General features: G+C 31.1%; 2 protein-coding genes across 6 annotated transcripts; both read right to left on the bottom strand.

The window, feature by feature from the left end:
* Positions 1–7,464: 7,464 nt before the first annotated feature.
* On the bottom strand, positions 7,465–9,147 carry LOC133671210 (expansin-A10-like). 3 transcript variants are annotated; one of them, XM_062091890.1, is made up of 4 exons: positions 9,033–9,147; positions 8,670–8,800; positions 8,261–8,549; positions 7,465–8,165 (listed from the first exon to the last, which is right to left on the bottom strand). In XM_062091890.1, the coding sequence occupies exons 2-4, from the start codon at positions 8,794–8,796 to the stop codon at positions 7,856–7,858; spliced, it is 726 nt and encodes a 241-aa protein (XP_061947874.1). In that variant the 5' UTR covers positions 8,797–8,800; positions 9,033–9,147; the 3' UTR covers positions 7,465–7,855. The 3 variants fall into 3 exon arrangements, with proteins under 3 accessions (XP_061947874.1, XP_061947871.1, XP_061947873.1); XM_062091887.1 differs by having other exon boundaries at positions 8,950–9,102; XM_062091889.1 differs by having other exon boundaries at positions 8,670–8,844; positions 8,950–9,086.
* A 6,722-nt stretch (positions 9,148–15,869) lies between these two features.
* LOC133671209 (polypyrimidine tract-binding protein homolog 1-like) lies at positions 15,870–21,606 on the bottom strand. 3 transcript variants are annotated; one of them, XM_062091884.1, is made up of 10 exons: positions 21,174–21,605; positions 20,884–21,093; positions 19,887–19,949; positions 19,726–19,799; positions 19,495–19,590; positions 18,479–18,536; positions 18,307–18,411; positions 18,132–18,213; positions 16,855–16,967; positions 15,870–16,619 (listed from the first exon to the last, which is right to left on the bottom strand). In XM_062091884.1, the coding sequence occupies exons 1-10, from the start codon at positions 21,354–21,356 to the stop codon at positions 16,185–16,187; spliced, it is 1,419 nt and encodes a 472-aa protein (XP_061947868.1). In that variant the 5' UTR covers positions 21,357–21,605; the 3' UTR covers positions 15,870–16,184. The 3 variants fall into 3 exon arrangements, with proteins under 3 accessions (XP_061947868.1, XP_061947869.1, XP_061947870.1); XM_062091885.1 differs by having other exon boundaries at positions 20,884–21,089; positions 21,174–21,313; XM_062091886.1 differs by having other exon boundaries at positions 16,478–16,619; positions 16,902–16,967; positions 21,174–21,606.
* Positions 21,607–22,721: the final 1,115 nt, after the last annotated feature.

Genomic DNA, 22,721 nt, shown 5'->3' on the forward strand with positions numbered 1-22,721 from the left:
CTTTAAAAAAGAGCCAATAAATGTGGGTCTAGTGGGCCTTTCCTAGCCCTAAAATAAATGGGCATGCTTGCAGGGACTTGCAATTGCAAGCCCGCACACTTCGCCCATCTTGTTTTTCTTTTTGTTAAGTTGAGCTAACAATGTATCACATTTGATTCATAAAAAAAAAAGGTTTTTAATTTTTGCAAAAAAAACCTTTATTTTTAATTATTTTTTTACTTGAAAACACTTAAAATAACACACTCAACACCTAAATAAACTCATTTATAATTTTACATTGTCAAAATAAATTAGTTAAAACTGAAAACTAGCCCTAATCAAAAACATTTTTAAACCCTGTTTTTTAAAAAATAAAAATAAAAATTCAAAACAAATATTTTAATGAAACTTTTTTTATTAAAAGAAACATATTAACATCAAGATCGTCATTTGCATTACTAGAATGGTAACAATCAAAAAAATATTATCTTTTTTTTTTGTTTTTTTGATAACTTTCTCTCAAACACGAAGAATAAGAAATGAAAAAATTAAAATTTGGATCACAACTGAAATTCCAAAAACTAAAGGGACCGCTAAGAAAGGAAAAAGAAAATAGAGGGACTAAAAAAACTTATAGCATGAATTCTATATTTGAAACTTGATTTTACTTTGTTTGACACTTTGGTCCTATTCTTCTGAATCGTGTCTTCCTATAACAAATTTGAAGAAATTAATCATCAATTTAGTCATAAAATTATATAATTGAGAAGAAGGAAATTGACGATCAAATTGAAAAAAGGGGCTTCAATCCACAGTGAATTATAAGACATTGCGCCGTGTTTATACTTTATACAGTGAAATGGACACGGGATTTAGGTTTTGTTAATAATAATAATATTAATTAATTAATTAATTAATTAATTAATGAGTTACAAAGTGTATTTGACCACCTCGACGTGTAATAATCTAGCAAGTTTTTATTCATGAAGTATCACTGGGCTTGCAGTCTTGCCCGCTTGCAAAATTTTCTACAAGGCCCAAGCCTATCAGCATCTTCTTTAAGCCCATTTATTTTTATTTTTAAAAGAAATTTTGAAAAACAATTAAATTTTTTTATTTTAAATGATTTTTTAATGTTTTCATATTATTTTTATATATTGATATAAAAAATTATTTTATGTTCAGAGATCTTTGATAATAATTTCTTTGAATATCTAATATTCTCATCCATTATTACGAACATTCGACGAATTTAAGTTTTTTTTTTAAAAAAAAACAAAAACTGTCATGGCTTTGGCTTAAACACCGGCACGCCGCCGCAATCTGGCAAACCGATTATGAAGCTGGGAATGTGAAGCGATTCCTTTCAGAGAGGATAAAAAATCTTGGATCCTCGCCAATGATCCTGTGTGGGCATGTGTTAGTTAGGAGAGGATCGTTTTGGAGAGACAAGAACTGTCTTCTTCTTCTTCTTCTTCTTCTTCTTTCCATTCTCGACAAAATATGCTGTCGTTTCAATCCTCTTCACTGTCATCTCAGCAGATATCCACTGCTCTGTAAAAACAACAAAACGACGAGTTGTTGATAATTGATCTGATTCGGGCTTAATAGCCAAATGAAGGCCAAGCCCACATGCACACAAATGGACCTGTTAATATAATCCCGACATAAACTTTACATATGTGACATTTTTTGGTCTATACTTGTAATTTTATTTTTTTTTAGTTTAACGTGAGTATCCGGGTCAGTTTGCGCGCATCTCGATTAATCCTACAGGCCCTGAAGTTAACGACCATATAAGCCTTAAGTGACCATTATATAAGCAACCACAGGGCTTGAACCTGAAACCACAAAGGAAGTAAACCTCTTGGTCTCGAATTCTTACCACTGTTACAACTTGTAAGTGTCTAATTGACTTTTTAATTGTTTACTCAAGCAATATGGGATATTTTGAGACCAATGAGTTAGTTAACCTATTCATATATAATGGTTAGAACCTTTATATTATCACAAAAGATTACTTCATATCTAATTTGTTATTTTTTCATTATGAATGTTTATGCATGCTATTTTTTAGTTTTTACAAAGGATAAAGAAAAACAAATATAAATTACATTTTGAAAGCTTAATTTTTTCTCCAAAGTTAAATTAAAGATAAAAAAAATATTCTCGGGTAGAACTACCGAAAAGAGATAAGATTAATGAAAAGTTAGATAGTTAGAATTTCTTATTTTCTTCAACAAAATTACTAGACAAGACCATATAGGAAGAGGCTCTTCAATAAGGAGAACATATTAGAAGTACCTACTTTTTAACACATTAGTGTCTTTGTCTAAGTTTTTATTTTTATATTTATTGTGAGGCACAACCTTTCATAGCACAAAACACAAAAGCAAAAATATAAAAAATTTTATTTTTACTGCTGTAGTTTTTGTTTTTAGTAGTCAAACACCTTTTGCTTTTAGTGATGAGTCTTATAACTAAAAGCAAAAACAAAAACTCATATAGACACTTTTATATATTGAATTTTGTTTTTGCATTTCAAAAGTATTTTAGAAAAAATTTAAAATTTTTTTATCTTTTTTCTTTATTTTAAATTAATATTTTTTTATGTTTTCATATCATTTTAATGTGTTGATATCAAAATTAATTTTTTTAAAATAAAAAATATATATGATTTAATATATTTTTAAGAAAAAAATATTTTAAAAAATATTTAACAAATGCTACACAACATGAGACCACAATACCCACTGAGCAACCAAACCCAAGATTTCTAGAAATGATTTTTTTTATGCTCATCTCTCAATAGCTCCATATTCTTTCTTGGTGTTGTCGCCTTACTGACAGACAAGAGTTACTATTCATGAAAACATATTCAAGATTTAATAAATTAGTTTAGATTATTTTCTGATTTTACTTAAACATAAGTTAATATTTTTTTATAAATACAAAAGCATAAATTATAATTTCGAATTTATCTCAATACACATTATTTTATCTTCAAATTCATCTTTCAAAAAACAAAATAATTAATAAGAAAAAGTTTTTTTTAATGAAATTGAACTTGCGAGAACGAAAAAAACCCTAGGAAAAAACCTTGCTCATTGTCGATGAAGGAAAAGGCCATGTACATCGCCTCAAGGAGAGCTAGACCTTCTGCCATAGAAGGATTGGAATCTGGAGGTATATAGATATCTTAAATTAATCATGCTTTGATTCTTGTTTCTTATTGAGCTTGGTAGATTAAGAGTGTGTTTATTTTTAAGGTAATTTTTGTAATTATGATTTTTAAAAAATAAAATTTAAAAAATATGGTTAGTTGGATTTAGATATGTGTTTGGTAACAATTATAATTAAAGTTTATGTGTAATACAAAATATTACTAAAATGTTTGGTAGTTATATGATTGCGGTTACTTTTTAAAGTACTTTTTACTTGAAATGTTTAAATAACGTATTTTTATTTTTAAAAAATTATTTTTTATATCAGCGCATCAAAATGATCTATAAACATCAAAAAATATTAATTTGAAGCAAATAAAAAAATAAAAAAATTTTAAATTTTTTCAAAAACGCTTTTAAAATGCAAAAAAAAACAATATTTTACAAAACTCAGTTAAAAAAATATCTAGAAACTGCTTCATGAAAACTGCGTTTTACACTAAATTTTTTAGTACATTCCACAATTTAAAATTACAGCTTTTATAATTAGCAAATATTTTACTGCGTTATTTTGTACTGCAAATATAAAAGTAAGTGCAAAACAAATGGAAATCATATATATATATATATATAGATGAAATTATTGATGGTATGTCCAAAGCAACATTTTTTTTTATTAGAGGAAACCTCACCCCTTGAAAAGCGTATTTTGTGGGCTCAGGTGAGTAAATAAAATCCTGGTTGTCCCAGGCTCTTACAAGAGATGCACGCTCTGACTCGAACTCGAAACCTGCTGTGCAAATCTTAAACTCTTTGCCACCACGCTACACCCAAACATCCAAAGCAACATAAGTCGTCAATGTGAGTGATTGTGTCTAGCTACTTATAGATTATATTTTTAATGAAAGCAGGCAATTGAGATTTTTATTTAATTTATATTTATTTGATTATTTTATGTGCAAATTGAGAAATACTTGTAGATATTATTATCAAATTGAGATATTTTATAAGAAAATGGAGGGGTAAAAAGTCATTGAATTGAAGCGACAACATTTTGGTACCGTCCGATTTGGTGGGGCCGCCAACATGTGGAAGTGTCATCACACATGAGGTAATGAAGATGCCTTGATTGCATAGTATCTTTCCACGTAACAAATCAATCTCCAGTCTCTGTAACCTGCCGACAAATACTACCTGATGGCTTCAATTTCACTCAAAATAAAATAAATATGTCGTTTATAATTAATGCTTCATTTCTCGTTCTATAATTTAAAATTCCCAAATGTTATGCTTCTAGCTAGTTTCTTAAGAAACTTTGAAGTGTTTTGGTGAGAAATCACAGCTTATATAGGAGGAAAACAAGAAAAAAAAGTAAATAAAATATAAATATGTCATCTTTTTGTTAGTTAATTAATTAATAGTTACTGGAACAGTTGAGATATCGTAAAACTAATTGGAAACGTTATAAATTGTGGAAGTAGAAGTGGAATATTTATAAATTTGTAAAAAAAAAACACCACAGTTAACCTAAAAAGGGTAGAATACTTCTTTATCGAGAGGTTTTTTTTTTTTAAGATTAATGTGAATATTTGGGTCAGTTTGCACGCAACTCGACTAATTTTAGGGGCCTTGAAATTAATGATCATATAATCCTCTAGTAGTCTTGAAATTTATAGAACTGAAACTGATAATTTTTAAAGAATAAATCTAGGATTTGATTAATTAAGTTACACTGAATAAAGTTTTAGGTTTTATCGAGAGATTTTTAGTACAACTATTGAGAGTGAGTATATATATATAGGGATAAATTAATTACACACGGGCATAATGATTTTTAATTTTGTTGTCTCCCCCCACCATTATTTTCCTACTTAATACACTTTGACGTTCAAATTAAGTTATACTCAGCAGGAATGCATAATGCATTTGCATATATATCCAAGTATGTCATTGTCACATTCTTGAATTGGTAATAAGCACACAAGAACATGTTCTTGTGTTTGCCATACTAAATGACTTGATTATTAATTATTCTAAAAAAGATTTAATAATAATTTCTTTTGAGATATTAAAAGGTTTCTTAGATAAAAAGGATTTGTTTTATAATCATTATTTAAATAACTTATTAGAATTATTGTTAAACTACTATTTATAATTCTTGTTAGAATATTATAGTTTGAGCTTGTTTTTATCCTATAATTTACCTACAATTGTAAATTAATACAAATTAATACTCAATAATACTTGGAATTGAGTTGCTTAGAAAAAAGAGAGAAGAAAATCAACTCAAATAAGATTGTAACAATTGAGGAGAAAAGAGAAAGAAAGAAAGAGATGTTGTTTTTAACAAAATGGGAAGAGATAAGAAGAAGAAGAGCGTCTTTTATGAAATAAGAAATTATAGTCTTTTAATTTGAGCATTTTACCGATATTTTTACAGACAAATAATTAAATATTAATATTTATAATTATTTTGTCAGTGATTACGTCTCTAATACTTAATTTAAATTTTTAATTTAATAAAAATTTTTCAGAAAACCTTCAAATATCACTTATAACTTTTCAATATGTTGATGATTTTATATGTTGTATTTAATTTAAAATTTCAATTTAATCAAAAGTTTTCAGAAACCTTCCAAATATCATCGACGAATTTTCAATCCATCGGTGATTCTATTTATAAAGAACAATAATTAACAGTACAATTATGAAGTGGACAGTTTCAGAGCTCTTTGAAAAGTACTGATGGAATTAATCTGTCGGTGATACCCTCTGTAATTAACACAATAAATAGTGTCAGAGAGAAAGAATAGTTTATCGATGAGTTTACAGAGGGATTTTGTAAACGGTATTAATATGTCGGTAATGTCATCTGTATAAATAGCACTTCATCATATTTTTTTGGGTTTTTTTAATTTTTTTTCACTGTAATTCTCTTGATATATACTGAAAGAATATTTTCGTTGGTATTTACCAATAAATAAAAAATATAACATTTTGTTGGTAAAATTCACTGCAATCTTTCATTGGTGTTTCCATTTAATTTTCTGGCAGTAATAGCTGCAGCTCAAAATAGAATCAACAACAGATCGACTTTCTTAACCATAACATACACACCACCGACAAGAATTTGTCATGTACTCTGGTGTTCACAGAAAGAGCCCTTCATTTCTAGTCTCCCCCAGGAGGTTTTGGGATTGTTCTTTGAGCTGATAGACGCAATAGTCTTTTTATGAAACAACAAACTTAATTCTATGCAAAATTATAACCTCCACGACAACAGTACATGTATTTGTAGCAGAAAATCAGAGTAGCTGTAGCTCTCTATCAAGGCAGCGAAGAGATTAATTTCAACCATATGGGTATGTTATTGAATAATTGATTCATTGCTTGTGCGTATTAAGGAAGAGGACTTTGTAATTATCAGACCTCCATTATTTGTATATATTGCTCAAACAGGTTTTCCTCTCGGAGCTGATCTTAGCAAAGGGACATCAAAGATCTTAAATGAAGATTGACCAGCTTGGGATGGATAAGGTGAGATCAGGAGTATCAAGATTAGTTCATTATTTGTTCGCATGCAAAAATAGATTATGATCTGCCTCAAGAAATAAAGCCCGGTGTGGTGAGCAATGAAAACTACAAGTATTGTAGCTACCAAAAATATGTATTATCAGAGAAATATATATATATATATATATATATATATATATATTTGATAACTTCTATTTCGTGCAAGAAAAAGAGTTTAAAAATAGTGTCTGCTAATGTTTTGATCGCTCATTAGTAAAAGCAAAACTTACTTTGTGATGTAAAACTTGTTTTAGAAAATCTGGTTCTAGCAATCCATAAATTACTAAATTAAGATTAAATTAATTGTAGAAGACTTGTAGTTCAACTGGTCAGGTTTTGGATCTGCTCTTTAATGGTCACGGGTTCGAGTTCCTCCAGGGTTACTGGAGGCTTACATGATCGTTAATTTCAGGACCTATAAAATTAGTTGAGGTGAACACAAATTGGATCGGACACGTTGTTAAGAAACAAGGAGAAGACAATCTCAATCTCAGAATATTACTTGATATTTGCACTTAAAGAAGACTTTTTTTAAAGGAGAATTCTTAGTAAATTAGTATTTAAAATTTTTGTTGAAGTATGATAATTTGAGCTTATTTTTATGTATGTATTGAATATCAATCCACTCAAGTACATGGATTTATTATTCAAAATGCAATATTCTACCAACAAATGAATAACTTAATGATTTTTGGAAAGTAATCAACATGGAAAAGAGAGGAAATTAAAGAGAAGGTTGAGATCTCCCTTTCGTTACAAATGACATTGCCTGTGCATTTAATAACTGATCGATTGAATACAAACGAGCTGGGGCACAGTGAACGACTGTGACCTCACACGCTTTAAAACTCAAGCAAGTAGAATTAATGCCTTATTTTATCTCTTTTTTTTGTCACCACAAACATTTTAATTTACTTGCAGTTCTATTTGTATTTTAATGTCCTCGCAGCTGCCTCTGGACGCCCATATTACTCACTCTTGCATAAAAAAAATGCAGTCTCGAGGCTCGAATTCTAATGCCAGCCATCAACTGCAGAAACTCACAATTATAGGAAAGCGAAGGGCCACTTCATAGCAAATATTAACGCTATATATATCTATATATATCTTACTCTTGTAGCTGTGCTGTGTGATCGTGTCTAGTACCTAAACTGCCCTCCACTGTATGTCTGTCCAAAGGACCAGCCAGCAGGGGCAACATTGTAAGAAACCACTCTGCGACCATCACTTGTGGTAACTAGAAAAGAGAGACTTTGCCCATCAAGGTAAGTATTACTCTGCCAATTTTGGCCCCAGTTTCTTGACATTGCCTGCCATCGAGTTCTTGAACCCTTGATGGCCACAGAACGCACATCACCGGCGCCGCCAACGTTGGTGATCAGGACTAAATTGAAGTATGAGTGACCATTGATGGTGAACCTAATGCCTCCACTCTTCCTGCATCTTACCCTATGATAAACCATGGCCTTCTTGATTAGATCAAAAAAACACTAAACATAATTAATAAATTAAATGAAGACACGGTAAGTTGTTGCTTAACATGCCTTCTGTAAATTACTGGGACGATTCCGGCTCTATATTGGGCAATGTGCTGGAAGACAGGTTGAGAGAGATCAAAATGCTTGTTGGGAGGATCACACCAGCCTCCAGGAGGGCAAAAGTTAGTGGCAGTGACCACAATGGAGCCACGCAGGCACCACTTAGGGTCATTCACACATCTGATCTCAAAACAAGCCCCGCAGCTCAGACCATTGTCGAACAATGCAGTGCTCAGTGCTGCTGTGTTAGCTCCATAACCCTGGCTGTAGAGGTTTCCATAGCCACAAGCCCCGCCTTGAAACGTAAATAACCAAGCTAAGGTTAGCTAGGACGGTAGTTTAAGGAGATTACACATGATAGAACTTGCATGTACAGTATGATTTTCTTGGGAAAAAACATACACGAGTAACATACCCATTGTCCCTGAAGCATCGCCACCCCCATAGAAAGTGGCATGTGCGTTAATCCAACCTCCATAATATCCATGAACAGACGAGACAATGGAGAGAAACCCCACTAAAAGAAACGCAAAAGGAGCCATTTTCCTGCACGAAATTATATGAACCCCTCAGGCAAAGTCACATTTCACCTGCTTAAAAATAAAAGTACAGCAATACTAAATAAATAAAAAAATCTTGCTAGTAATTAAGGAAAACAAAAGGAAAAAGATAGTGTTAGTAGAAAATGATAAAACCTTGGAAAAAGATAGTAATTGTGGGAAATGAAGAGTGGGGGGGAGGCTTGAGGGGATTAAATAGAAGTCAGTCAACATCACACCTGAACCTGATTAAAAAAACCTGACTGGCTTTCAGCAGAAGGGACCATACAACTGTTAAGTGGTTTTTACTTTGTTCAGATTTGTGGAAACAATGGAGACTTTGGTTTTAAAGGTCTGAAAGTGGTTTTCTTCGGGATTCAAAACTTGAAACCGAGTGGTTTTGAAGCTGTCCATTATGGAACTGTCAATAACTCTGGGTGGGACATGGTGAATTTGGTGAATGGTGCTCTGCACGGTTAGCGTTCTTTTCTTTTCTTTACTAATTCAGGCCTGAATTTTTATTTTATTTTTTGAAAAGTGACTCGGTTACAAGAAAAGTTACAGAGGATAGTTTGAAAAAGTTTCTAACGAATAGCATACTTTGAAGATAACTGTTATTCTGAATGATGTTTTTAATATAAATCATGATTTTAATATAAAAGTAATTTTAAATAGTAGTTATATAATACAGTCATGATTTATAATTTTGATTACGATCAATATAATTCCTCTTTTTTTTTTCCTATGTCCACCACTCTTGTAAAAGAAAAAACTCTAAGAACCTAGAAACCTAGAACAAAACCATCTATCAATCACTCAAAACATCATCTAATTCTCCGCCAAAATATCAAAATCATCTTCGCCTTATCTCCATGAGTTTTTTACTTTTTTTTTTTGTTGCAACTATCAACCCATGCTTCTATTGACAACTTCCCTGCCGCCACAACCAGTTAAACCACTACCTAGACATCAAAAAATCAAGGTAAAATAGTTGTATTGTCTCTTAGTTTTATAGGTTTTATTATTGAATGGATAAATTTTGAGTTTTGATTTATAACTATTTATGTTATATTTGATAATTGGATATTTTGTTAATGTTGAGATCATTTTAGGTGTTGAATGTTTCAATTATGTGTTTTTAATACAATTAATGTTGTTTATGGAATCAATAAGGTTTAAATAGAGAAATTAGGGTTTAAATTGATTACTGGGTTACTTGTCATATTTAATAATATTAATTGTTTGAATTGAGATAAATTTTGTTTTGATTGATACAATTAGATAGACTCTCAATCAATTGATGCTATTAATAAAGTTATGATCGAAATCATAGCAACTAGAACCTAAGTTGAATTTTGGTAAAAATTATCGTAATTAGAGATTTTGTTCAATTGAGATCATTTAGTTTTTAATTGATGCAATTAGATATGTTTTCATTGATATTATTAAATTCAAAGTAATAACAGTTAGGGTTTACGTTGAATTGTGAGATAATTTATTTATAATGAAGTATTCTTATTTTATAGAATATGTCTTCAAACTTCTTTATGTTGTGTCATTATAGTAGTACTATTGTTCATGATATGAATAATAATACACTTATATTAACAGAAGTATTGCATTCTTGAATGATATTAGAGGTATGTCATTTGAAGATATTAAAAAGGTTATATGTGAAAGAATTGAGTTGAATTATAATGATGTTGAAATGGATATCACTTGAAGGTATCTTGTTTGGGAACATTAGTATTTCTCAATACCAATTACATGTCAATTGCATGTGATATGAATTTTAAAAATATAATGGAATTGTTCATCCAGAGTGAAATGAACATGATGAAGTAATTAACCTAGACTCAGTAGCTCATATAATATAGAGCATGAAGATACTAATGTATCTATACTCATATATGCTCAGTCATTTAGATAATTATCGCATTCAGCTGGTGCTTATACGTCTAAGATATTGGAAGATAGGGTTATAGGAATTTATAATAAAAATAGAATAAAATACCCATATTGTGATCAACATAGGTATGACTCCTCCAAACCTACTAATAATAAAGATGAAGGTGTCATGGTTTTAGTTGAAACATTAGATGATGATGATGATGATGTCTTTTGTTCTAGAAATTGGTTATGATACTGGAGTTGATGACATGATTTATAATGATTGGTCTATTTATTGTATAAAATCAGCTAGTAGTGGTGGTTTGGTAGATGGATAAACTTTCAGAACTAAAAATGATGTGGTGAATGTTGTTAAGCAATGTCACATTGCACATTCACTTGAATATTAAGTTCAATTTTCAAACTAAAATTTGTTCAATTACAATGTGTTCATGTACCTGAATGTCAATGGTACTTGTATGAGGGATACCATAAAAAAATAGATTTTTTTGAGATAGCAAAGTTGAAAGGTAAAACCCAAGTATTAATATATACATAAAAAAGACCACTATCAACTTAATACAAAATTTATTAAATTATTAATTTCAAATCTTATTCAAGATAACATTACTTATATTGTTTCCAGTATACAATAAGAAATCAAATTGCATTATAATATTAAAATTTCTTACAAAAAGACATAAGCTACAAAACAAAACATATTTGATGAACTTTTTGGAACACGTGAAGACTCATTTAAAATGTTACGTCGATTATTTTTTGCTTTACAAGAATCAAATCTTGGGACAATTATTGAGTGGAAACATAATGGATAGCTTGATAGTGAAAAATTATTTTTGGTAGATTTTTTAGGCATTTAATCCTATAATTGAGAGGTTTAAGTCTTGTAGGCCAATTATAAATGTGGATGGCACCCATTTATATGAAAGGTTTAGTGAAAAGTTGTTAATTATAGTTGCTTTTAATACATACAATATGATTTTTTCTTTGGCTTATGCCTTAGTTGAATAATAAAATAATATCAAATAGAGATGAATTTTACTACTTATTCAACGTCCCATTATAGATGACTGTAGTGATATATGTATAGTATCGGATAGGCATGTTGGGTATTAAACATTGAATGACAATTTTTTATTTTAAAAATCATGCTTCTAATAAAAAAATATATTTTTCATCAAAAACATTAATGCATTAAATTGATACTTTTAAAGTTCTTATTAGTACTTTCTAAGTGTTTTTTTATTATTATTTTACAATGTTGCTGTCAAAAATAAAATAAAAAACTATTATGATGCATTTTTAATTGAAATGCATCTTGCAACACATTACCAAGTATAAAGAAACACTTATTTTCATGAACTTACATTATGAAAATTTATATATTAAGATAAAAATATTTTTTTAAGAAAAAACCTAGGAGATGAACACAAACTGCATGCCATGCTCATCTATGACAAGCAGTAACACAAAATAAAAAGGGATCAGGGAACTTAAAATTCAATCGAACATATATTTAAGTTGAGAAATAATCAGTCTAAAACATACATACATTAAAAGGTTAAAATGTATATATTAACAAAATTCTAAAAACATAAGGAAATCATTGTACCCACATACATGAAAAACTATTCATTGCTACAGTAGTGTTACATTTTTTTCCCCTTAAAATAAAAATAAAAAAGCATTTAGGCTGAGGGTATTTTAGTCTTTTCACATGACCCGTTAGTCATTAAAGGAATGTCTAAGGGTATATGCATCTTTTTAACTTTTTAAAAATAGTAAATGACTAAAATGCCCTCAAAGTAAAAAAAAATAGAATGTTAACTGAGGGCATTTTTGTCTTTTTATTTAAAAAACAATTTAAAAAAAAACATGTTTGCCCTTGGATTTAAGAAAAAATATAAGCCATACGCCATGAGATTTTTCATCTTTTCACATTGGTTTTGTTGTTAAATCCATACTAATAGAGGGTATTTGATCCTTTTGTTTTGAATAATTCATATAAATATTCAAAATGTTATGAATATATGCTCTCCACATGTCAATGCATGAGAGATGCCCGTGCTATTTGAACAGCGTATATGTCACCTCCCAGTGGTCAAACCTACTTTTCCACCATATCGTTAGAAGTGTCTTCATATCCTTTTCCTATTAGTGTTGTAGTGGGGTAGTTTGTCGCTAGTAAACCTTTTTTGTTTTTCTTATTTTCTCTCTTGTCCCCTAAAAAGTACTTTTAGTCCTCTTTCTTTTTATATTTCGACTTCAAATCCTATTCTTTTGATTTTTGATTTCTTTTCTTGATCTTTTTATAAAAATTTTATTTGTTTTCAATTTAGTCCTTCAATTACAATTTGTCATATATATATATATATATATATATATATATATATATATATATATATAATTTGGCCCTTCTATAAAAGTTTTACTACTTTTCAATTTCATCATTAAATCCAAGTTTATGGTGTATTATCTTTTCTATTTTGATCTTTATTTTTTTATTTTTCTTTCTTTTTTAAAAGTTATTTTTCTTTTCAATTTAACCCTCCAATAAAAATTTATAGGTTTTCCTCTAATTTGTTTTTTATTTTGATTGTCACCATCATTCTTTTAATTACAATCATTTTATTTTAGATCATTTATTATAATTGATTTGTTTTTTCAATTTCATCCTTCAACATTTGATTTGCTATGGATTATGCTTCATAGTTTTTTTATTTATGGTGCTTCTAATTTATCTAGATCACGAGTTTGAAAAGTTAATACAGGTCGACATCTTTTTTTTCTTTGCTTATTTTCTTTTCCGGTTTCATCATTTGAAATTATATATTTTTTAAATTGGCTTTGTGATTTCCTTTAATTTCTTTTCTATCAGGTTATTTCGGTCTCATGATCTAAGTCACGGGTTTTGCGGGTTAACCCGGATTGACTCGCTTCTTATTATATAGGTTACATGTATATCATGTTAACTCGTGTTGACTCAAACTTTTTTTTTAATCCAATTTTGTATTTCCAAGGTTTTTTTTTCAAGTTATCATGGTCTTTTATTTTTATAAAACATTTGTCTATTTACTATCATTACCTCTCTTTTTTTTTATCGTGTAATGAAAATAAGATCAACTTATTAAACACGATCGGGGCTTTAACTCGAGTTGTTTACTTTTCCTATTTCTTTTAAACACATTTGTGGCACTAGACTATTATTATTTTTAATTATTATTATTCTAATTTTGGTTTTTATTTTAATTGATACTTTTTTTTAATGTCTTTTTTTTCAATATTTTTTTAGTTTATGTTTCAATTAATATCTTTCCTCTAAGATATTTAATGTCTTTACATAGATGAACATTATTTTAAAAAATACAAAGTATTTGTTATTAGATAATATTTTTTATATATGCAATCTTGCATGATATTTTTTTTCTTTTATTCAATTAATTTCTTTTGTATCTATTTTTATTATTGTTCAATTGAATAAAAATGAATTTTTAATAAACATAACCGAGTAAATCCATGTTGCGAGACAAAATATTTTGATCGTTAATAAAATTAATTTTTTCAATTTTATTCTTAGTTATCGTTAATATTTGTTTTCATTTATTTATATAGATAATTATTAATTTATTTAATTAAATGCGCTTTTTAAAGTGTGTGTGTGTTTGAAAAGCATGTGTATCTGATTTTTTATTATAACAAAATATACGAACCATATTGAAACACAAGTCAATTAGCAACTCGTACAAAAAGTTAAATTCACTAATTTCCTCTACTAGTTTCAGTGAAAGTTCATTGCAAAAGTCAAAACTACTGTAAGAAGAATAGAAGAGGGCCGGATGATTTGAAGTGACAAGGAAAGAGATATGATTAAAAAAAAAAAAAAGGAGAAGGAAATTTGTCAAAATATTCCAGCTTTACACACCACCGTTGATGTACCCTTTACAAATTAAAATGACTTGTTTCCTCACGACAAGTCCACAAACAATTAACAAAGCATTTGGAGGACATTAGGAACCCAAATCAACCAATTGCTAGATTTTGTAGACATGGACAAGGAACAAGTTGTGTTTTGATTTTGTTTGTCTCGAGTGAGGGGTGAATTATAGATCAGCTAGTTGCCATTTCCATCGTCCAATTTTCGTTGCATCCGAAATAAGTTCTTGTCTCTTGCCTATCCTTTGGTAGGGGAGATCAAATTCTTCTGCAGGCCAAGCCTAAATGACTGGGCTTCATTGATTTTAATGAACTTGGCTACTACAAACTTGGGAGTGAATTACACACCCACAAGTTTACCACATGGGAACAGCGAAAAATGAACCCTACCCAACAAGGGCTTTTAAGGCATGGTAGGCCAATTATAAAACTGAGGTATCAATTTGAGCATTAACTGCAGTGTTGGAGAAAGGCTTCCCCACAAACTCATTAGGTCATCTGGATCCACTAACAAAATGTACTAACTCTTCAGATGGAAATGCAACGGCTATCTAGATCCTAGATCAGGGACCAACCTTGCTTGCAACACAGCATGTTGCAGCTGGACCGATCATTGAAGATGACTGCCTTAAGTCTATAGACTAGTAGCTGGTAAAAAAAGTTGCTTTCGCTTTCAATTGCTTCCCACAAATGAAAAATACCTGTGCTGAGAGGGAGAATGAAAAGGAGGTAAAACCTCTCCCATTATCGTACAGGCCCAGAAGCTCAGTCGCACCAACAGAAGCCTATCCTGATTAACTTCCTGAGCCACGAGCATTGGCTTCATTCTTACCTGTTAAATCAAGTTCTTTTCTTTTATTGTTTAGTTTTTGTCATCTTTTTTTTTTTCTTATAATAATATTAATTTGTTGTACTAATTATTTGATGTCAAGATCTTGATAATAAATATAGTACTTAAACTAAAATCTCAAAACAGGGTTGAGGATTTTACAAAATTCCTATCCATCATCTAAGAGATGAAAGAAAATATCACAATTTCACTTTCTAAAGGAAAAATCAAAAGGAAGAAAATCCTCATTTGCTAAAAGATTGCCCTACTGAGTTCAACAACATCACAGGTAAGAATGCCAGCAATTTTTTTTTTTCATATGAACTGTTAGCATGCACATGGTTAGAGATCGTAGCAAGTTTAGAGTGCGATATAACCAGATGAGGAATCTTCACATAAGAACTAATGTTCAAAAAAGCTGAGGATATAAAGCTTAAGAGTAGTTTTCTACATTGATGCTGCACTAAATAAAGCTGGAGCAAGCTCACAAGCTTACAACATTGATAAGGACTGAGAACAGAGATTCCATCCAGCAATGTATTCCAAGACGACAGAAAATAAAGACATGTAGAAATAGTTAAAAACTTTTTTTTTCTTTTGAATAAAACATCAAAGCCTCACAAGATAGGTGAACCCACAGCATATCAAATTATCATCTTTGTCAGAAACTTGTTTCTGCTGGAAAGGCAAAAAAAAATTTCAGGAGGAAGATACCTCATCATCGACCATAATATGGAGTCTGACCAGGAGGTGAAGCCCCACCAGGTCGCATGTTTGGCTGCACCCCTGGGTGAGTCATTCCCATGGAGGCCACACCAGGAGAAATCGGGCTGCTATATGAATGGGGAGAGGAACCTGGAGGTGGTGCTGAGGAAGCATATGCTGGGGGTGTTGGATATGTTTGACCAGGATACATACCGCGAACTGATGCATAGCCTGGTCCACCCGCCTGCATACTCAGATCCCAAGCTGCCACTTGCCCAGGAGGAACTTGAGCAGGAGCAGCAGCTGTGGTAGCATAGTTACTCCCAAGATACATTGAACCAGCTTGAGGATTCTGCCAAGTTGTGGGAGCAGTGTGGAGGCCAGGAGCTTGTGCTGTGAGAAAACTTGCATCCGGGATGGTGTAATCTCTACTTTTATCACTAAAGGCCTACCAAAAAAAGCAACCACTCAGAATCTCTAGATAAATTACAACAAAAATAAAAAGAACAAAAGAAGAAGAGGATTGTATTCAAGAGAGGGCAATCAAGTGTCAAGAAGCATACATTTTAAGGACCAAATCTTTTTCGATCAAGAACAGATGCACTTTTTCCTCTATCAGCGTCTCTTTTATTTTTCTTTTTATTTTTTTCTCATGACATTAACTCAAAAGCACATATATATACCTTTACATTGAGATCAGTATGACGAGAGTATGATAGATGAAGCTTACAATAGCCACCATCATAAATGCAGTGTCCCTCCAGAGTTTCTTTGGCTACTGCTGCAGTCGCAACATCTGGAAAACAATGAAGACACTATTGCTGCTTAAATGCTATCTCACAAATAAAGCATGTGCATTGTTAAAAACCTGGCCAATATGTTAGCAAAGAGGATAGGAATGGCAATTTCACCTGATCTGTCAGGTATCTAGTGTCATCTGATCTGATCCGATCCAATTGGATTAGATTTTTATTGAATTTGACCAGAGTCAAACCAGAGGTGGGTAAAACCTGATCTGGTTTGACCAGTCAGATATGACGGCGAATGAGAGGTTAACCTAATCCATCACCCAACCAGCCCCCATCTAGTTTTCAAAACTTTTTTTTTCAATATGATGCATGGATTTTTATATTATGATTCATGAAGGATTTTTATGGTCTTATGCATGGATTAGAAGTATAGACTCTATTTTATAGTTTAGTGATTCGTGGATGGAAATGTAATTTTCTTTTTAGTTTTAGTTTTTTTAATTGATTTTAAAATGTAAAAACATCCACATTGGGTTGGGTACCCACTGCGTGGAGAAAATCCTCCACCCAGCCCTATCCAACCGGATTGGAGATAGAGGCGGGTGATGGATTTAGATATGCCGGTTGGAGGCAGGTGGAGGAAAATCCAACTCCAACCCAACCTATAGCCACCTCTAAAAAGGATCACAAATGGTTGAAGTAATGTTTAAAATGAACCTAGTCACAATGGTGATATTAATCAGTTTTAAAAAAACATAAACATTAACTCACAGTAACAAAAGGTGATTTTGTGACCAGTTGTAATTTGGTAGTATGACATAACATTTAAAAGTAGACCAGAGGTGATTGTAACTATTAAAAAGGAATTGGTATAGCTTAAATAGGATGAAATAGACAAACAAGATTCGTTCAGCTAACCCCAACAACTTTGATATAGGACCTCTTTAAGCAGGGAAAGGAAATTCTGGAATGACTAAATCCTTCTATATCCATACCTAAAACAGGGGGAAAAATGGTTAAGAAAAAAGAGAAAAAGAAGATCCATACAAGGTTCAAAGTCTAACAAAATGAATATTAAATGATCAGATAATCTGAAACCTAAAGAACTGTGTTGCTCAAAAGGCTTTCAACACGATGTAGGTAGTCAACGTAATAAACATGACTCGCATGCTAGATTTGTAAACAGTCAGTCATGACAGAAGGAAGCATACCTGGGTACTGAATTAGTGCCTGTGTTCCACCATTTTTCTCAAATATAGCAATCTTCTGGACAGTACCAAATCCAGAAAATACCTGAAATGAACAGCCCGAGCACTATATGAGCAAAACTCATTCAAAATCAAAATCCATGTGAAGGAAACATTTAAGCAATTAGGAGTTCCTCACCGTGTGAAGAACATCCACGGTGACAGCATACTGCATGTTCTCAATTGATGCAAGAAGTACATTGCTCTCAGGCTCTTTCTTTTTCCCATCAGCACCTACAGTAGACTGGAGAAAACAGCTTATTGGTGAAGATTCAGTAATGCAATACAGAAGGTAATCGGTCATGACTCACCTGAACAGGTCCGTCAATTGCAGTAGGATTCACAGGAAGATACGGATTTGTATAGTCTCTGCAAAATTCAAAGAACAAAATCTGTCATACAACACTATCTATGACATTATTGATGCGTGAATTTCAGAAGCTGTGTAAAAAGGAACATCACGAAAGAAAGATTCAAATGATTGACAAGTGAACAAGACATAATCATGCATGAATAAGTACAGTCATGGAAAAATGTGTGAAACTTTTGCGAAATCTATTGGCTTGCTTTTGCAATCCTCTGCCAGATAGAAGGTTCACAACTCTACTCCCCCTCACCCAGGTAGTATTTGAAAAAATCCACGTTCACTTATAGATGAACTTTGCAATATCACCAAAAAAATGACACAGGAAAGACAAGAAATTGCTCAGTTAATTGATTGCTAAGGTTTTGTTTGGACTTCTTGTTTGATGGTTTGTAGAAATACAGCGGCTACAAAAGAAACCCCCCAAAATTGCAGCTTGCTAAAATTCAGCACGAACAATTATAACATGCAAGTTAATATTCCACTCCAAGCCTATAAAGAAACAAACTTAACATTAACATGCTGAGAAATAAACAAACTTTTACAGCAGACACCAGAAAACAAAATTGGCAAAGAGGAGTACAATGGCAGGTGCAAATGCAATATACTGCTATAACAAATTGAACAATGATTGTATGAAAAGGTGATTTTTTTCATTTGATAAAATTCAGCAATCATACACAGAACATTCTAACCACATTCGCAAGTGCAAATGCAATAATCTACTATTTAAAGATGAAAGAAATTACTAAGCCACCATGACCATACATCTGTGTTTTGGCTATGAGGCTTCCCTAACCCACTAGATGAAAAGGCATACACCAATTAGCAAGGCCTCAAATTCCAAAATAGATGATGTACAAGAGAAGTGATGAATGATTTTAAGCAACAAGCATAAGAAAAAAGAACAGTAAGAAAACATACAAGTATTTGAACTTTTAGAAATTGGGACCATTTTATTACCTGCTCCTATGGGACTGGAACTTGATATTGAGATCAGTATGTGCAGAATATGAAATGCGTAAGTTGCAGGAACCAACATGCTCTGGAAGCAGGTACCTGAATTTTTTAAACATAATACCTCAACATCACAAATTAACAACACTCACCATACTAACAGAAAATTCACCCAAAGAAATGACAATGAAAAAATAGGGGGTGTTGTAAAGGTTAGGAAAGGAAAGAAGTGTGTGCCTGGGTATACTTCTCCCATCCAAGGCATTTCTCGCTGAAGATGCAGTTTCAGCATCAGTGAATTGAATTAATGCCTGCCAAGATATTAGGAAAAATTGATACTAATACAGAAAAAAAAAGGTGCAATCTCAGAAAGAACAAAAGCATATTTGAAACCTAACCTGGAAACCAGCAGCCTTTTCAAAAGTAGCAATTTTGTGCACATAGCCAAAAGCAGAAAACACCTGCGACAAGTTTCAATGACACATACATCAGATTCTATAAAGATGATAGAATGAGAATTTCAACTATACACCATTTGGGACTACCCCAATCATTGATGAAAAGGCACAACAAAATTTCCAAATATTTAAGAAATAAGTGCAGAATGACACCTGTACATGAATGCGTCAAGATAGACCTTAGAAAGGAGAATGACGTATGATAATATTTCCAAACTGTCTCCAACAAATGAATCTAAATAAGAGGCACCATCATCTGTGATTCAACTGACTTGAATTAAAATTAACACATTATTTACTACATAATCCAATCATGGCACTATTTCTACGTAAAAAGTAATAAAACAATGAGAAGCATCTTTCACCAAATCTATAACCCAAATTGTCCAATTAAAAACAGTAGAAAGTCAACTCAAACCAATGCATTGAGAATACCAATTTTAAGATAGATAAAATTTTCAAAACAACTAAACACGAGGTCGTTAGACAAGTACCCATCATCTGCATGTTAAGTATGATACATAACATAACTAGCATAATTACAGTGAATAAAATTAACGTTAAACTTTTTCCTCAACTTTTGAAAAAAATTGCACTGAAAAGAAATGGAGAAAGACAAGACAATGATATCTTCTTTTTCATTGCATTATATAGTCAGAAACTTGTTGTCACTAGCAAAGGACTAGTGAACACACATATAGATTCACAATGCCTCCATTATCTAGAAACCATTCCACAACCACTAGCCTCAGGTAGGACTACATGGCAATATCTAATCAGCAATCTTGAAGCTCCACCACCCCCAAAATGAAACGAAAAAAAAACTTATTATCATGATTTCAGCACATTTAACCAAATTGAAATTGAAATATATCAAAAGGAAAAGAAAAGTTGAAAAAAAAATTAAAAGAAAAAAGAAAGATAGAAGAGCAATTACCAAGTGAATGACATCGATGCTGACATCACCAGCTTCAACACCCTCAATGGTAACCAGCAATACATTTCCAGGATTATCACCTGGACTCTTATTGTTCACAATTTCATGTCTATTCGAATATTGAATATACACCGTTTTACCCCGAACCTGCGCTGGCTCCGACGACGACGCATAATACGATACCATTTGTATTGCCTGGTTTTGTTCTGCCTGAGATTTACAACCATTTTAACCTAATTTTTACATATTCGATTGAAACGTAAGCAAAGGGTTAAAGGAAAATTACTTACGAATTCAACGAAGGCTTGGTTGCGATTGTTGCCGACATTACACTTAGTGTTGACGATCTTTCCGAAAGGTTCACAGAGCTCGATAAGCTCTTCTTCTGTGCACTCCCATGGAAGGTTTCGCAGATGCAAAACCTTTGATGGTGTTTGTGTGTATCGGAATTGTGGCTGTCCGGACGTTGACATCTATCTGTCAGAGAGATTTCGGGAGTTTCCGGGGTTTTGCTTCTTCTCTGTTTTGTTTGCTTGGATGTCTAGAAAGTGGTAGGAAGATTTTCCCGGAAAGTTTTGTGTTTTTTTTGGTGTGTGGCCTGTTTGGGATTATAGATGGGATGTATCGTGTGACAAGAGAAAGAATTTTTTTGTGGAGGTCGTCAGGGTTAGGTAAAGATCGTTAGTGATTTATCGGTGTGTGATTCGTATCTTGCTTGGCGTCTATGGCTTGGTGGAATTACTCACGTACCCTTTAAGAATACCTTTTTTTATATATATTTAAAAAGCCCCATGATTATAGTTTTGAAATCTTTGAATATAATTGTTACAGGTTATATTTTTTAAAGTATTTTTAATTTAAAAATATATTAAAAAATTATTTTAAAAAATTATTTTTAATATAACATATCAAAATAATTCAAAAACATAAAAAGAATTATTTAAACTAAAATTAAATTAATTTTTAAAAAAAATATGCTTAGAAAACAATATCAAACATCACATAAATATTATTTCAAATTAAACGAAAAGTTTTGGTTTTTCAAATCATTTAAATAATTTTCTTATTGTTTTTCTAGTTTTATTAATTGTCCAAAACCTACATAGTTATATCATTAATATTTGATAGGTATATATTTTACATCTAGTGAAATAATCTAGTCATTTCAGCATAATATTTAAATTTTAAAAAATATTAAAATTACTCTCAAACCCTAAACTAGATCAGATTTAGTTACCTAACCAATTAAAAAAGAAAATCCCAAAAACACTCTTGTTACAACATCTTAAAATATTAAGGTGGTGTTTATTATTATAGTAGTAATTATTTTTTAAAATTTTTTTTACTTGAAAATACATTAAAATAATTTTTTAAAATTTATTTTTAACACCAGCATATCAAAATGATCCAAAAACATTAAAAAATCAATTTAGAGCAAAACAAAATTCAATTTTTTCAAAAAATATGGTTGGATCGTGAAAATAAATAAAGTTTAACCCTTCGTGTATGTACTGATTAAGTTAAATTAGAAAAACAAATACTTAGCTATTTTTTGTGACCCCTTCTATTTTGCAAAATTTTGAAATTAATAAAAAAAATATAATTGATGCATATTCATTTATGTTACATTATATATTATTTTAAACCAACTTAAAACTCTTATTTATATTTGGTAATGATAAGTGTGTTTGGTATTGCGGTTGCTATTGTAGTTATGGTTTTAAAAAAGTTGTTTTATAAAAAATAATTTTAGTTGAAGTTGGTTTGAAAAAATATATGTTTGGTTAAAATTATGATTGAAATTGAGGTTGAACAAAAAGTAGTTTAATGTGTTTGGT

This window comes from Populus nigra, chromosome 13, assembly GCF_951802175.1.
Source record: "Populus nigra chromosome 13, ddPopNigr1.1, whole genome shotgun sequence".
Taxonomy (NCBI): Eukaryota; Viridiplantae; Streptophyta; class Magnoliopsida; order Malpighiales; family Salicaceae; genus Populus; species Populus nigra.